Source organism: Ostrinia nubilalis, chromosome 30 (genome assembly GCF_963855985.1).
Source record: "Ostrinia nubilalis chromosome 30, ilOstNubi1.1, whole genome shotgun sequence".
Lineage (NCBI taxonomy): Eukaryota > Metazoa > Arthropoda > Insecta > Lepidoptera > Crambidae > Ostrinia > Ostrinia nubilalis.
In genome coordinates, this window is record NC_087117.1 from 2926123 (window position 1) to 2941576 (window position 15454).

The 15454-nt window shown below is 39.2% G+C and overlaps 2 protein-coding genes across 4 annotated transcripts in view; both read left to right on the forward strand.

Annotated features, from left to right (window-relative positions):
- The window catches only part of LOC135086212 (zinc finger protein 34-like), a 38100-nt gene extending 26087 nt beyond the window's left edge, over nt 1-12013 (forward strand). The window contains exon 5 of one of the 3 annotated variants that reach the window (XM_063981016.1): nt 10111-12013. In XM_063981016.1, the coding sequence (XP_063837086.1) occupies nt 10111-11207 (1097 nt within the window). In that variant the 3' untranslated portion in view covers nt 11208-12013. Of the gene's footprint in view, nt 1-290; nt 1409-8190; nt 9741-10110 lie in introns of those variants that run through there. The other 2 variants (XM_063981020.1, XM_063981019.1) reach the window with 2 other exon arrangements.
- On the forward strand, nt 1506-5163 carry LOC135086224 (zinc finger protein 62 homolog). The gene is made up of 2 exons (XM_063981051.1): nt 1506-2611; nt 2756-5163. Exons 1-2 carry the CDS (start codon nt 2569-2571, stop codon nt 3865-3867), a joined length of 1155 nt encoding a protein of 384 aa, XP_063837121.1. The 5' UTR covers nt 1506-2568; the 3' UTR covers nt 3868-5163.
- Nucleotides 12014-15454: the final 3441 nt, after the last annotated feature.

The window sequence follows — 15454 nt, forward strand, 5'->3', positions numbered from 1 at the left end:
GCGTTAATACTATCTTTAGTATTAACGCTGTATGTAAATAAAAATTATACTGTATTTTAGCATGTAAGTTCTGAAGATATTATTATCTAAGATGAACGATTTAAAGAAGTTTCAACTTAATAACTGTTTCAAATATGACTCAAATACAACTTTTAAACAATACAAATACCTTATGATCTCAGACATGTTTCATTTGACACATTACCCGTTAACTCTGTTTATTTTAATTGCAAGAAGAAGAGGCAACAAAATACACCACAAAGCTTTAAGAAGACCATATTTCCTTTCAGGCAGGACACGAGACGCAAAGAAAATGGAAAGCGATGTGCCAGAACTGAAGAGAGCTACAAAACAAAGCAAAATGTCCATCATGAGGCAAAATGTCTTGGAAGTGCTTCTGAAGTCGACCGTGCTCCCTTTCAGATGGCTCAAGAGTTCGTTCAGATGCTTCTACTGTTACGACGTATTTCAAGAACCCAAAGACCTTAAAGCTCACCAGATCATACATACAAGTGATGACGACAAGGTTAAAGCAATGAAAAATTATTGGGAGACCACAGTTTACGTTGACGTCTCGAATCTAGCATGCAAGCTATGTTCAACATCTATGACAGACTTCTACAAACTCATCGACCATTTGATGGAGGTGCATAACATTCAGTTTAATAAGGATATAGGGATTTGCATGAGTCCGTTTCGGCTGAACCACATTTCGGTACAATGCGTGCAATGTGACAGAGAGTGCAGAACCTTCGGCCATTTGTTGGTGCACACGAACAAGGAACATAAAGGCTGTTCACTGGTGCTTTGTGAAGTCTGCGGGCAACACTTTAAAAATAATCAACATTTGCGCTACCACATGAATCAAGAGCACACCAACAGGTCGGTTCTATGTCCGTTATGTGGAGAAGAAATCCTCACTGCGAATAGAATGAGAACTCACATGCAAAATGTCCACAACAAGAGGTACAAGTGTGGAATGTGCCCGGAGCTTTTTGATACGCACTACAAAAGGTCGCGTCATGTCATGATGGTGCACAAAGCTAGAGAAGAGGTGAAGTGTCAGCATTGCCCGAAAACTTTTGTGTTCAGAAGCACGATGATGAGACACGTCAGAGAAACGCATCTGCAGGAAAGAAATGCTATATGTGGGATATGTGGATGGAGAGCTTTCGGGGCAGGCAGGCTGCAAAGGCACATGATGAAACACAGCAATGAAAGAAACTTCAAGTGTCCTTCGTGCGACAAGGCGTTCAAAACCAAGAAAACTATGAAGCAGCACTACACTAATATACATGAAAAAACTCCTAGAGTTCATGATCTAATGCCTGGTATATCCGTCGATGTATTAGTTCCGAATTCCATTTGATGATGTTTGTGTTATCTTTCAAATAAAAGCGTAATTCAATGTCTGGACTGTTTATTTCCTACCATGCATGCGCGTCCCAGTTGAGCTCATAGATGTAGAATAAATGAGCGTAAAATTACAAATCAGGAATTCTTTACAGGGAAGACGAAACGAAAACTGAAGTCTTCAAAAGTGGCGACGAGGTCTAAAGAGAGCAAACAGTTGCAACTAAGGAAATGGCTGCTTACGATCCTACAGAACACGACGGCAATGCCTTTCCGTGTGTACGGGAATAAGTACCGATGTTTCTACTGCACCTCAAGTTTCAGCCATTCGGTAGAGTTGAGAGAGCACACGAAGACCCACGAAAACGTTAACTTAGTTAAAACTATCAGAACTAGTGTCACAACCCTAGTTGCGAAACTAGATATAGCCGAAATGAGTTGCAAACTATGCTCTCAAGAATTAAAAGATTTGGGGCAGTTATTAGAACATCTACAGAATTACCACGAAGTAAAGTGTAGCCTTGAAGCGTCAGATTACATATTGTGCTTCAAATTATCAGACGAAGATCTCAGATGTTTGATATGCGATGAGAGCTTCTCATACTTTGGCCCGTTACTGCTCCACACCCATAGACTGCACAACCAAAGGCCGTACATTTGCGAAATATGCGGCGTCAGTTTTGGCGCTAAGAATGCTTTAGAAAAACACTCACAAAGCGTACATCCAACGAAGAGTTACCAGTGTCGACATTGCGAGAAAACATTCACTGCGGTCCACCGTAGGGACAACCACGAAAAACGTATCCACGATGAAAGCGAACGGAAATGCCATATCTGCTCTGAAGTTCTAGGAAGTATTTATATTAGGGACACGCATTTAGCTACAGTGCATAATATCTGGAAGTCCGAATTCAAATGTGAAGAATGTTCGCAAATGTTTAGGCACAAATATCTTCTGGTCACTCACAAAAAGAGGGTTCATTTGAAAGAGAAGAATATGACGTGTGAAGTGTGTGGAGACAAGTTCTTCGACAAACGTCTGTTGAAGTTACACATGGTGCGGCACAGCGACACCAAACCGTTCAAGTGTGAGACGTGCCAGAAGAGATTCCTAAGGAAACGGGGGCTCGAAATTCATACTAGAATACATACGAACGATAGACGATATGCTTGCAAACATTGCTCTAAGGCCTTCGTTCAAATGGCCAGTCTGAAATGTCATATGCGGCTGCACCACGAAAACTCTTAGAATTGACAGGTCCGTTACATTTTTAGGAGATTCTTAATTTTTTTTAACCCAAACCTTGAAAGGCTTAACATATTTTAAGTAGTTGACCATGCACAAACAGATTTTCATGTACGAAGAATTATGCAGTTTCTAAGAAGAAAATTTTCCTTTCAGGAAGAAAAGGTGTTGTCAAGAAAAGGGAACGTATTTGTAAAGAAGACTATGTTCCCACGAAATCTAGAGGCACTATCAAAGAGGAAGGCCCCGGCGATCCGGACGACCGGACCAAAATAATGAGGCAAAATGTCATCCAAGTACTGAAGAATTCAACCGTGATGCCGTTCAGATGGCTTAAGAGTTCCTACCGCTGTTTCTACTGTTACGAGGTCTTCGAAGAGCCGAAAGACTTAAAAAATCACCAGGAAATCCACGCTAGCGACGACGACAAACTTAAATGCATGGAAAACTACTGGGAAACCACAGTTCACGTGGACGTTTCCAGCATATCCTGCAAACTGTGCCCAAAAACTATGAGCGACTTCTTCGAGTTGATCGACCATTTGATAACAGTCCACGAAATATCTTTCAATAAGGATATTGGGAGTTGCATGAGTCCGTACAAATTGAATAACATTTCAGTGCAATGCGCGTTCTGTAGTCAGGATTACCGGACCTTTGGCCATTTGTTGCTGCACATGAATAATGAGCATAAAGGCTTCTCCCAGCTACTATGCGACGTGTGCGGTCGGCATTGTAGAAACAAAAACCACTTGAGAGAGCATAAGAAAGAGCACATCAACAGATCCGTCACTTGTTCTATCTGTGGAGAGACGTTGAGCAGCTACCACAAGCTCCGACCCCATATGCAAAACGTCCATGACAAGAAATACAAGTGTGCAGCGTGTCCTGAGCTATTTGAGACACATTATAAAAGATCCTTACACATGATGACGGTTCACAAGAGTCGGGAAGAGATCAAGTGCCAGTTCTGTCCGAAAACATTCGTTTTTAGGAGCACAATGATGACGCATCTAAGGATAACGCATTTGCAGGAGAAGAACACAATTTGCGGAGTGTGTGGATGGAGAACTGTAGGAAAAAGTAAATTAAAGAGACACATGTCGAAGCATAGCAACGAGAAGAATTTCAAGTGTGCTGTGTGCGAAAAAGCGTTCAAAACAAAGAAGAATATGGTGCTCCACCACAGAAATGTTCATGAGAAAGAAATGCAAATGCCTCACGGATTTGGCAGCCTACCGCCGGAGATTCGACCGCCAATTGTCTAAGAAGAAGCGCTTGTGTAATAAGCAATGAATTTCATCAATCTAATGAAGCTAATTACTTGTTACTACCATGACGATAACCCAACGAAACGGTGAAGGTGTCAGACTGGCCGACTCGAAATCCGAGAAACGCGGATTCGATCCCCACCACTGCTGGACTATAGTGGTGATGTGGTGCACCCCCTTGTAACACATACATTAAGTGCATTATTACTGCATCTCACTTAGCACCAGGTGCGATTGCGGTCAAATACATGCCTTGTCTTGCATAAAAAAGTACGTGGGGTTAACGGGACTATTAGTAATTTGTGCAATACAAATTACTAATATTCTTTACGTGGCAGGCAACTTAGCAGATATTAAGCAATACATCTGAACTTAGCAATGTACTTATAGTCCCTAAAAGCTAAATCACACGATACAGGCGTCGTCTTACATAGAAATATCTGTAACGGGCACACTCGAGGTGCGATATGGCGAAATCGTGTGCTTTGGCTCTAACCTAACCAAACCCATCTCAAGATTTGCTAAAAATGATGTCTGAAGTTAAATTAATTAGCAAAATACTCATGATAAGACTATAATTAAATGATAATGCAAATTGTTGCCTCTAGTGATGCCGTTAAGGTTCAAATGAGTTTCCGTCTAAAAATAGGATAATAACCGAAAAGTATTAATTTTTGTATGTTAGTAGAACATATTATAATAATTCAGCCTACAAAGCACAAATTATTATATTTTAGTGCTGAGAATAAATAATAGTACATAATGTAAGAAGTTAATATCTACAGTTAATTTAATAAATGTCAATCCACAGATCGTTGTGAAAATCCTTAGTGGTTGAATCGCTACTGCTATACCTACGTCATTTGGTTGAAATAGACCAGTAGGCCTTAGATGCGCGTCGCGATAAGCGGTTATCACGCCATTTTATCGATTTTGCCCATACATTTTGACGTCGATAAAAGTTATCACGGCGCGCATCTTAGGCCTACAGAAAAAGTCATCCGATTGGTGTAAATATTGTAATTAAATCAATCGCAGGTTTCAATCCATTAATTTATTTATCAAGTTAGGTTTTATTTGTATGAGGTCCGTATTACAATTTTATCAACGTTAGAAACTCGATTCAATCTCACTCATATACCTACCTACTTAGATTATCGCCCGTATTCACAAACAACGCTTGCTTAGTTGAAGCAGCAAATCGAACGCACAGCGTTGAATAGAGCTCTGTGATTGGTTCGTGTGTCACCTTGTGCGTCCACGCGCACTGTGAGACCTCGGCGGCGGAGGCGTTGTCCTCAGGGCCGCGCCGCCCCTGTGTGCGATGTGTGCGGCGCACACAGGCGCCAAGACAATAGGGGCGCCGCGCCGCTACTGCCACCTAATTTTTTTAAAATGGAGTATCGAGTAAGTAGGTACAGTATGCGCAACATAGGCCTTGTACACAACAAAACAAATATTACGCTTATTAAACAAGTATCTCAATATTTATATTATGTTTATTATGATTCACGTTTATGGTTTCATTTTACGCTTAGGGTTTTAGTTTACATTACTAAACGTTAAAACGGCGGCAGTTCTTTTGAACCTCAGATAAAGTACTAGTTATTTTGAACCGTAGAGGCGCCGAGTTTGTCATACAATTTTTTTATGACTATGAGTGAGTTTATGAACGCAACGCGCAACCCGATGCGTGCGACACAAGCGAGATGGGGTCACGGGGATTCCCCGCCACGGGGATTTTAACGAACGAGAAAACGAGATAGCCAAGCCAAAACCACAGTATACAGGGTGTTTGGTGAAAGGTTAGACAAACTTCGTGGGTGTACCTATAGGTAAGAAGGTCATTTTAAGAATTTACAAGTTCGCCCATTTTACCCTGAGTTTTTTTTTCTTCCTCTTATTATCTACGATCGGCCACCCATAGCCATAATTAGATGTGTTCTGGGAGCGGATTATTTGACTGGTATTCCATTGAATAGCAAAGTCCATCACTGGTAAAAGCTCTACTTTCTCTCGTTGAGCTCGAGGATGTGCCATCTCTTGAGACGCTTTGTATCTTCGTCCATTAGCAGGTTCTTGGCCAGCGCGTTGCTATGTCTGTCGAATTTCTGCCTGTACTTTTTGCTGTAGTTGCTCTTCCTCCTTAACAGTCGTCATCTCAAGGTATTCATGTATTTCTGCGTTTCTCACAAACCAGTGGGCGCTGGAGACTGTTCTCAATGCAATGTTTTGGAATCTCTGTAATATTTCCAGGTTGGAGTTGCTAGCAGATCCCCAGAGTTCTATTCCGTAGGTCCAGATTGGTTTGATAATAGACTTGTGGACGAGCAGTTTGTTGTTGATAGAGAGTCGGGATTGTCGTCCTATCAGCCATGACAGGTTCCTGAGTTGCATATTTGCTTCAGTTCTCTTGGCTTTAACATGATTTACCCAGATTAGCCTTCTATCAAGGTGCAAACCCAGGTACTTCACAGTGTTATTGGTTGGCAAAGGTTTGCATTTTACCCTAAGTGAGCTACTTTTTTTAAATTGATGTTTTTGTTTTTATTTTATTTTTTTCAAAATATGACCTAAAACCTGTTTCAATTCTTTTTCTCGCATGTTTTCAACCACTTTTTTATTTGATATTAATATCGAATATGTCTTTAGTCAAATAAAATAAATTTCAGATCCAGATAATGATTGAATAGGTAATTACGAACCACCAAAGTTTAATAAAAGTACAAACCACGATAAAAAATTCAACATAGAATTCGATTTAAAAAAAAATTAAAGGTGATAATGGATTGCCAATGATCTTAAAAACATGTCTAGTTTCTCTTCTTTTTTTAAATTAGATATTGAAATTCGTCAAAAATTCAAAGTTTAGGGAAGAAAATGGAATAATAATACAAAAATTATAATTATTATAAAAGGGTCAAATGGGCGAACTTGTATTCTTAAAATGACCTTACCTATACACTCACGAAGTTTGTCTAACCTTCCGCCAAACACCCTGTATCATTTGATAGAAGGTGTAAGGTGCGCATTGAATTATTATAATTGAGTTTACTTTTTCGTAGTAGGTAATTGGCAAGCAGAACGAACGGGATTTACCTATTTAGTAAGCTAATTCCTAAGTGGTTTCCAGTTTTAATACACTTATGATAATATTATCTAAGTAGGTACTGTAAAGAAGAACGGTCACGCTCCATACAAAACAAACCCAGACCCGACAGAAACGAGACATACCTCAGTTTTTTTGTCATGTCTTAGTTAGTTAAATTATATATTTTTTATATTCGAAATCTATGTATAACACCAAAATATTACCGTTTGTTTTTGTTCGGCTGTATTTCCAGGTCACCTAGATACATTCCATAGCAGCTGTAATAGACATTTAAGTACATACATTTACAAATTTTGGTGATAAATAGGCATTTTGTATTAGTTTTTGTATAACGCCTGAACAAAAACAAAGGGCAATATTTTGGTGTTATTACATAGATTTCGAATATAAAAAATATATAATTTAACTAATTGAGACATGACAAAAAAACTGAGGTATGTCTCGTTTCTGTCGGGCCTGGGTCACAGATGACCGTTCTTCTTTAAATTCAAATTCATTTATTTGCACAGGAACATGGTACAATACAGATGTCAGATAAACAATCAGGTTCAACATGTTTCGTCTACAAGACATGCAAAAATTTCATAGTCAATTACTTAATACTTAAAACTGGAGAACATCTATTTTAATCAAAATTAACAATTAAAATATTCTTTAAAAATTTAAATTCGTTTTTTTATGACGATTCATTAGAAAAGAGGCGCTTCATAGGTTCCGCACACAGGCGCTGCCGGCGGTTGGCGCGGCCCTGGTTGTCCTGTGATTAGTCTAAATATTGAAATGTTATAAATAAGTTCATATTAGTAGGTACTATCTCTTAGTTATCTCCAATACAATTAAACTCTTAATTAAATAAGGCTATTAAAATAATAAAATTGTAATTACATAAATACATTATATGAATAAAGAAGTTCAAATAATTTATGGTTTTTACTTTCATTAACTTAAACCTTGCAGGTAGTCTATGGCTTCCGTTTAAATCTTTCACTGAAAGTATTTCAAAATATGTACTACAGACATTCAGTTATATTTCCTAAAAATAAACCCCAATACTTTAGTACTACCACAAGATAAATGTACTACTCGTATATCTTAGTTACTACACTATTTGGTTATACGCGAACCTAGGTAAAATTTACTACTCATTCGGAATTTTTCAATTCCTCCAAAATAATATAAAACAAGTGACGACAAATTTTCTTTTCCAGACAATCGGATGTTAAAACGCCAGAAGAAGCTTGATTTGGCCCAACTTATCACTACCATCGTCACCAAGTCCACCCTGATGCCCTTCAGGTGGCACGGCGGGAAATACATGTGCTTTTACTGCTGCACGCATTTTGTAGACAGCTCGAAACTCAGAGAGCATCAAGAAACCCACCCTGATGTGGATATAAACGAAATTTTATTAAGGACAGTTTACAAAGAATCGTTATTTCGAATCAAGCTAGACGTAACCGAAATCTGGTGCACTGAATGTCCAGAGGAACTGCAGTCTTTCGAAGAATACATCGAACACTTGTCGACCCACCACGACATCACTTTCGAGAAAGCAATCATATCTCGGTGCGAGCTCTTCAAACTAACTGATGAAGTTCTGAACTGCCTACAATGCGAGGAGACCTTCAACCACTTCGGTCACCTTTTAAACCATATTCATCAAAGTCACATAGACGTGGATAGGCATAAATTCTTGTGCGAGATCTGTGGGCAAGGATTCGCTGACAAATGGGTGGTTGCCACGCACATTAAACACGTTCACCGGTTACAGCAGTGCAAATACTGTCCAGAGGTATTCCAGACCCAGTACGCGATGGACAAACACGTCGGCACCGTCCATAAGACTGAGAAATTCAAATGTCCTATGTGTCCAAAGATTTTGCCTACAAGGTACATGAAGAAGCGTCATCTAGCCATGGCCCACGATTGCAAGAGCGCTCAGCTTACTTGTGATCTTTGCGGAGTTGTTTTTACAAGGAACAACAAACTTATGATGCATAAAAAGAGGGTCCATTTTAAGGAGAAGAACGTGGCGTGCGATGTCTGTGGAGGCTTCTTTTTCGATGCGGACTCGTTGAAGAAACACCAGATAAGTCACAGCCAGGACAAACCGTTCCAATGTGATATATGCCCAAAGAGTTTTAAGAGGAAGAGTGGGCTAGCTATGCATATCTCTCAATGTCATGCGACTGAAGAGAAGGCGGATAATGAAGATGTCTAACATCGTGAAATTGACGTTTTAATGAAGTTGCTTTTCAGTATCTTAAAGATACTTACTTATTGGTGTTAAGGTTTCACACAGTACGCAGAACTGACGACCGATGGGGCAGCAAGGTTCGGTAGTGGAAGCCACGTCATAGATAACTTCATAAAGGTAGCAGGAAGGCGCTGGATGCAGGCCACTGCCAACCGGTCATCATGGAAGTCATTGGGGGAGGTCTATGTTCAGCAGTGGACGTCCTTTGGCTAAAATGATGATGATGATTAAGGTTTCAAACAATATTCCTTTCTCATCAATATCTACAGCATTCGGACCATTAGTAATTTTTCTTATCCAGATTTAAAGGAAAACGGGGATCAAAAGTGCGCTCTAAGAGAAAAGTCAAGACACTGTTTCAGACATAAGTTAGAATACTAAGATGCAAATCAGGATTTAAAAAATACCTACCAAACCTACCTACTTTTTACGGATAATGTACCTTAATGTTTATGCTTGTGTGTGTATTGTAATAAATAAAGTAAAAATTTAAAAAATGAATGTTTTTAGTTTTTTTGAATTTGCAACTACTACCCACTAAGGCTTTGGAAACGTACACAACTGGTACTATAATAAAAAAATTGGTAGATATTGTAAGTGAGCGTTGTGACTAGACGCGTGGCCGCTAACGAAAAGTTACCTAGACCGACAGTACTTAGCAAAGGACGGTGTTAACCTTCCTCGTCTGAATCGAAGACACTAATATATGAAACAAACTTCATTGAATGACATTTATTGGCATAGTAAAAAAAACTTCGACACCGCGATGTAGAAACTAAACAATTTACCGTAACGCCATCTAGTTACTTAACTGTGAATCACTACATTCAGAGGCTTGTACAGACGGAGTGACACGTGTTATCTGTTCCAGAAACTGGATTCCGGCTGAGTCTCCCCTCGCTCGACGGCGAGCGAACAGCGCAGTGGGCTCTCAGGAATCTGGTCGCTGTCATCGTCCAGCACTCCACGATCATGCCCTTCAGATGGTCCTCCAATAAGTTCATGTGTTTCTACTGCTGCTGCCCTTTCCACGAAGTGACCAAACTCAAATCTCACACCCTTATAGAACACGAGAACGCAAAGCTGCAAACCATTTTGATGCTAGCCAAAACCAGCAGTCGCCTAAAGTTAGACGTTTCGGAGATATCTTGCAGGAAATGTCCCAAAAGTCTTCGCAATTTGGACGAATTTCTCGACCACGCTGCATCGGCGCATGATCTGGAATTCAATAGGGAAAGCAGCAAAACGTTTCTGTGCTTCAAACTGTCTGATGAAGGGATGAGTTGCTTGGACTGCGATGAACGGTTCCAATTCTTCGGCACTCTTTTGACACACACGCACAAATACCACAATAAATGTAACTCGTTTTTGTGCGAAATCTGCGGGCAAGGTTTCGTATCACAAGCCCATGTAGCTCATCATTTAAAAAAGTGCCATTCTGAGGGAGAATGCGTGAAATGTCAGAAGAAATTCCGGACGCAATATGCTTTGACACTCCACAACGAAAAGGAGCATCGAACTTGGAAGTGCCCAAAATGCACTGAAGTGTTGGGCAGCAGATATTTGAGGAAACGTCATATGGCGCTGGCGCATGACGTTGGAAACAATATTTTTAAGTGCGACGAGTGCGAAAAGATATTTGTGTTGAGACACAAGCTTATTGAACACAAAGCGAGGATTCATTTAAAAGAGAAGAAGATGGAATGTCCTATCTGTGGATTCAAGGTCTTCAATAAAGAGTTGCTAAAACGTCACATGGTCAGGCATGATGATACAAGGCCGTTCGAGTGTGATATATGCAAGAAGACGTTCCAAAGAAAGAAAACCTTGGATTTCCATCGGCGGATCCACACGAACGACAAGCGATACGTTTGCAAAGACTGCGGCAAGTCGTTCGTGCAAGTGGCCAGCTTGAAGCTGCACATAAAAGTGCATCATACCAGCAATGAAAGTTCTTCGTGGAACTAAACATTATTACCCGACTGCGCCAGAAGGAGGGAGGGAGGAAGGTCACCAAAGTCATCTCGCACCAGCTGCAGGTCTTCGTCAACCGCTGCCTTCGCCGAATTCTCGGCATATACTGGCCTGAGAAAATCTCCTAACGTCGAGCTATTGGAACGCTGTCACGAAATTCCGATCGACCAGCAGATCAAGCGCCGCAAGTGGAACTGGATTGGCCACACTCTCCGAAGGGATCCCGATCACATCCCTAAGCAGGCTCTGGATTGGAACCCCCAAGGAAAACGCAAACGTGGTCGCCCCAAGCAAACTTCGCGGCGCACTGTGGCAGACGAGGCGAAGAAGATCGGCAAGACTTGGAACGAGATCAAACGCGAAGCTCATGACCGATCGCGATGGAGGACTGTTGTGGACGCCCTATGCCCCATCTAGGGGACATAGGACCTTAAGTCGAAGCGCTAGAAGGAGGGTTATGTTTTTCGAGTGTATGTATAATGTATGTACATAATGTGGGTATGTAGGTATGATGTATATTTCTTTGGCACGGCCTACAGCCTAAACGGCTGGACCGATTTTAGCGTGAGAGGTGTCGTTAGATTCGTCTTAATCGTGAGAGTGACACTGGCTATATTAAAATTGGAAAAAATCAAAATGGCGGATTTTAGGCGCCATATTATGTCTTAAAAAAATTGTTGTGAGTCGATGTGACGTCACGGCTGCCAGGTGCGCAGGTAACTCGACCGGGTTGTAAGTATTGCAACCACATTTCAGTATTCTTTGTTAAATTGACTTTTACCTAAAGCAGTGAGATGCAAGTCGTTTTGATCAAATAAATTATTAAGTTTTCAATCGTCAGCATATTATTTTAGTATTTATTTAGTATTTATTTATTTAGTATGAACCGGGACTGGATGGATTTCACTGGCGGCCATATTGTGGATACTGACTACACACACAGGAGTTGCAGAGGTGGGATAACCTGATAAAAAAACCATTAGCAGAACCAACCAGTGGCCTAGTGCTCTATTTAATATGTGGTAAGTGCGTAAGTATGACAAAATAGAGATGTAAGGTTCTCGGGTTCGATTCCCGGTTAGATCACTTCAGCAAAATAACTTTATTATGTTTATCTGAGTAGAGTAACCTGCTAAAGCGCACTCGACGACACAAGATTAAAACTAAGTTTTGTTACACTTTTTATAGTAGTAGGTACAAACTAATAATTTATGACTACTTACTCGTAAAAAACACTTAAAACAGGTTAAACATTCTGCGAATAAAGATTTTCCTACAGCTAACTCGACTTTGTACTAATTAAACAAGTTTTTTGTAGACTGTAGGTACCTACATTTTTGTACATCAATACTAATATTATAAATGCGAAAGTAACTGTTTGTCTGTCTGTGTCGCTTTTCACGCCTAAACCACTGAACCGATTTTGATGTTTGGCATAGAGATAATAATTGAGATTGAGTCCCAGGAAAGGACATAGGATAGTTTTTATCCCGGTTTTGAAACAGGGACGCGCGCGATAATGTTTTTCTGTCACAGGCAAAATTCCACGCGGGCGGAAAGCTAGTAGGACAATAAATAAAAAACAAATTACCCATCACTCACTCTTTATTATCACAATACATTATAAAATATACAATTTACAATAAAAACCTACTATTTACAGTTTTTTACATGTCTTATTACAATAACACTTATCTTGTTAAATAATCATTGTACCGTCGCCAGTACTTCTTGCAGAATAGCACTTATTGCAACTTTCATAAGATGCATATTAGCTTGAAGTGCTATCAACTGTACATTACGAACGAAAGACTAATTTCACCTTTAACTAAAAGGCTACGCATATTCTTAGACGTGGATACAAAACTAGTCCGTATTTCTAAAGCATTAGAATACAAAGTCGCAATCACACAAATTGTCTAGAAATTCCTATGTAAACCTATGTAAAATAGAATTTGTGTTCTAAAACAAAAATCTAAAGAAATATTATCAAGCAAATATAATATGTATGGCTTTCAGTAACATAAAAAGTCTATGAATATGAACTACCGCGATCCAATGTATAGCCAACTCCATCTATCGGTACAGCAGGGAACTACTTGTTACGAGTTACCGCGCTCACGGCAGCAGACGTACTTATAAGTAAGTATGTATAAGTAATTCTAATATTACATTACGTAAATTATTGCTATTAGATTATTAAATTCATTACACACTGCGGGCTTAGTGTGAGTTTACATCAAACGTCTTCAATAGTGACTGTATAAAATAGTGACATTAAATGTATGACGGATTGTATATTTCAACGCGAAATTGTGAACTCCGTCAGTTTATAATATAACGCGTGAGATTGTAAACTAACAGTGGGTTAGGTCTTAGGTTAGTTTACAATCTAACGCGTTATATTATAAACTGACAGAGTTCACAATTTCACGTTTACATATACACCGCACCTAACGAAAACTTTCAAGAACTAAAATTTTCATAATTTTTTTAACGCGCTCGCTGTTGTGTTTGATGTAAACTCACACTAAGCCTAAGCCCTCTGTACTGATACACTTACGAAGTATGTATGTAATATGGAAGAAGATATAAGCACAGAATAATAATAAGTACTACGTACAGAAGTTTTACTTCGCGAAGGTATTTAAAAAAATGTATGCTCAATGTCATTAACAATATGGTGTAATTTAGCCTGTCTCAAGAGTCAAGCAAGTTTGTCAGAAGTTTTGTTGACAAACGTCAGTGATCGGTACTGCGCCGAAGCTATAGGGCTGACTTCGGTAAAATGATGTGACGTGAGGTGCCAATCTGCAGAAAATGGCGGAGGAAATACATGATTTAGCATGAATTATCATGAATAATATTAACTACTTATTTACCTCTCAGTGTCTTGAGGCAACTTAAAAAAGTACATTCTGTGTTTTTATTATTATATAGGCAGTTAAATACTGCACAGTATTTAGTAGGTACACCATTTTCTTTATTTTTTTCCATCATACACAAGAATACGCGTGCGTGAGTCAATGTTCGCTCGTATGTGAGGCCTTGTCGAATAGTACTCTTGTAGGGGGCAATCGTGCGTGTTTTGTTTTCGATGTAAACTCGCGGAGATGAACAGGCCTGATATAAGTGTGAAGTTTGAGCTATATGCTAGTAATAAATAAGTATAATAAAAACTATTTACATTGAAGTATTACAGCTTCTTATCTATTGAAGTTTGACCTTTAACGAAGTTATTGATTGTACAATACCGGAGCTTAAAGACAGACAATATTATACACTCGCGAGCAAAAGTATGGAACCATCCCATTAGGTTCGAGTGATCATTGGAACTAAATGACTATGAAGATTAAATTAAAAATGGTACCAGTTTAAAGGTTATATTTATTATATTTTGTCGGCCGTTTGGTGTAGTGGTTCAGAACGGACTACTATGCCGAGAGGTCCCGGGTTCGATTCCCGGCCGGGGCAGAAATTGAAATGATGAATTTTAATTTCTGTGACGGGTCTGGGTGTGAATATGTATAATATTTAATATGTATTTAAAAAAAAAGTATATAAGTAGTATATCCGTTAAGCTAGCACCCATAACACAAGCATTAAGTTGCTTACTTTGGGGCTAGCTGGCGCTGTGTAAAATTGTCCAAAGATTTATTTATTTATTTATTTAAAAAAAAAATATTATAAACTTTAGCTTGACACTATAGATACATAGATAATCATCGAGTTCTTCAAATCGTTCGGAACAAAACACAAGATGGTGATTCCATACTTTTGCTCGTAAGTATAGGTTAGCGTTTAACTCAGTCAATGGCTGTGGTATGGGAGCGGCACGGGAGGGTGTTTTTGGGATGTCAAACGTCAACGAGACTTCAAAATACACTCAACATCAAATAAACCGCACCTTTCGCGACGCGAACTTTAATGATTTTCTTCTAACACAATCATGGTGCCCCAACAATATTGGTGTTATTTGAAAGCCCAATAAATATCCTTAAAGAAAAACACATTTTATTTCATAATAAATGATTAACATATACCATAAATGTGACTTGAAAAAAGTCCTCACTTTGGGCTCACCTCTGGGATCAATTAGAACAAATTTTATGGTTATAAAACCAAATAATGATCACAGGTGTCCTCTTTAACAGATGGATAGCGACTAATCCCAACTTAACAGTTTTATAGCCATAAAAGTTGTCTCAAGCGTAACTACAAATTTTTTGAAGAAGTGACTC

Bases quoted from the DNA above. Each gene is read 5' to 3' on its own strand.
- LOC135086224 (XM_063981051.1), top strand. From the start codon at position 2,569: ATGTCATATGCGGCTGCACCACGAAAACTCTTAGAATTGACAG. The intron at 2,612-2,755 runs GTCCGTTACATT...TTTTCCTTTCAG, and splicing joins AAAACTCTTAGAATTGACAG to GAAGAAAAGGTGTTGTCAAG.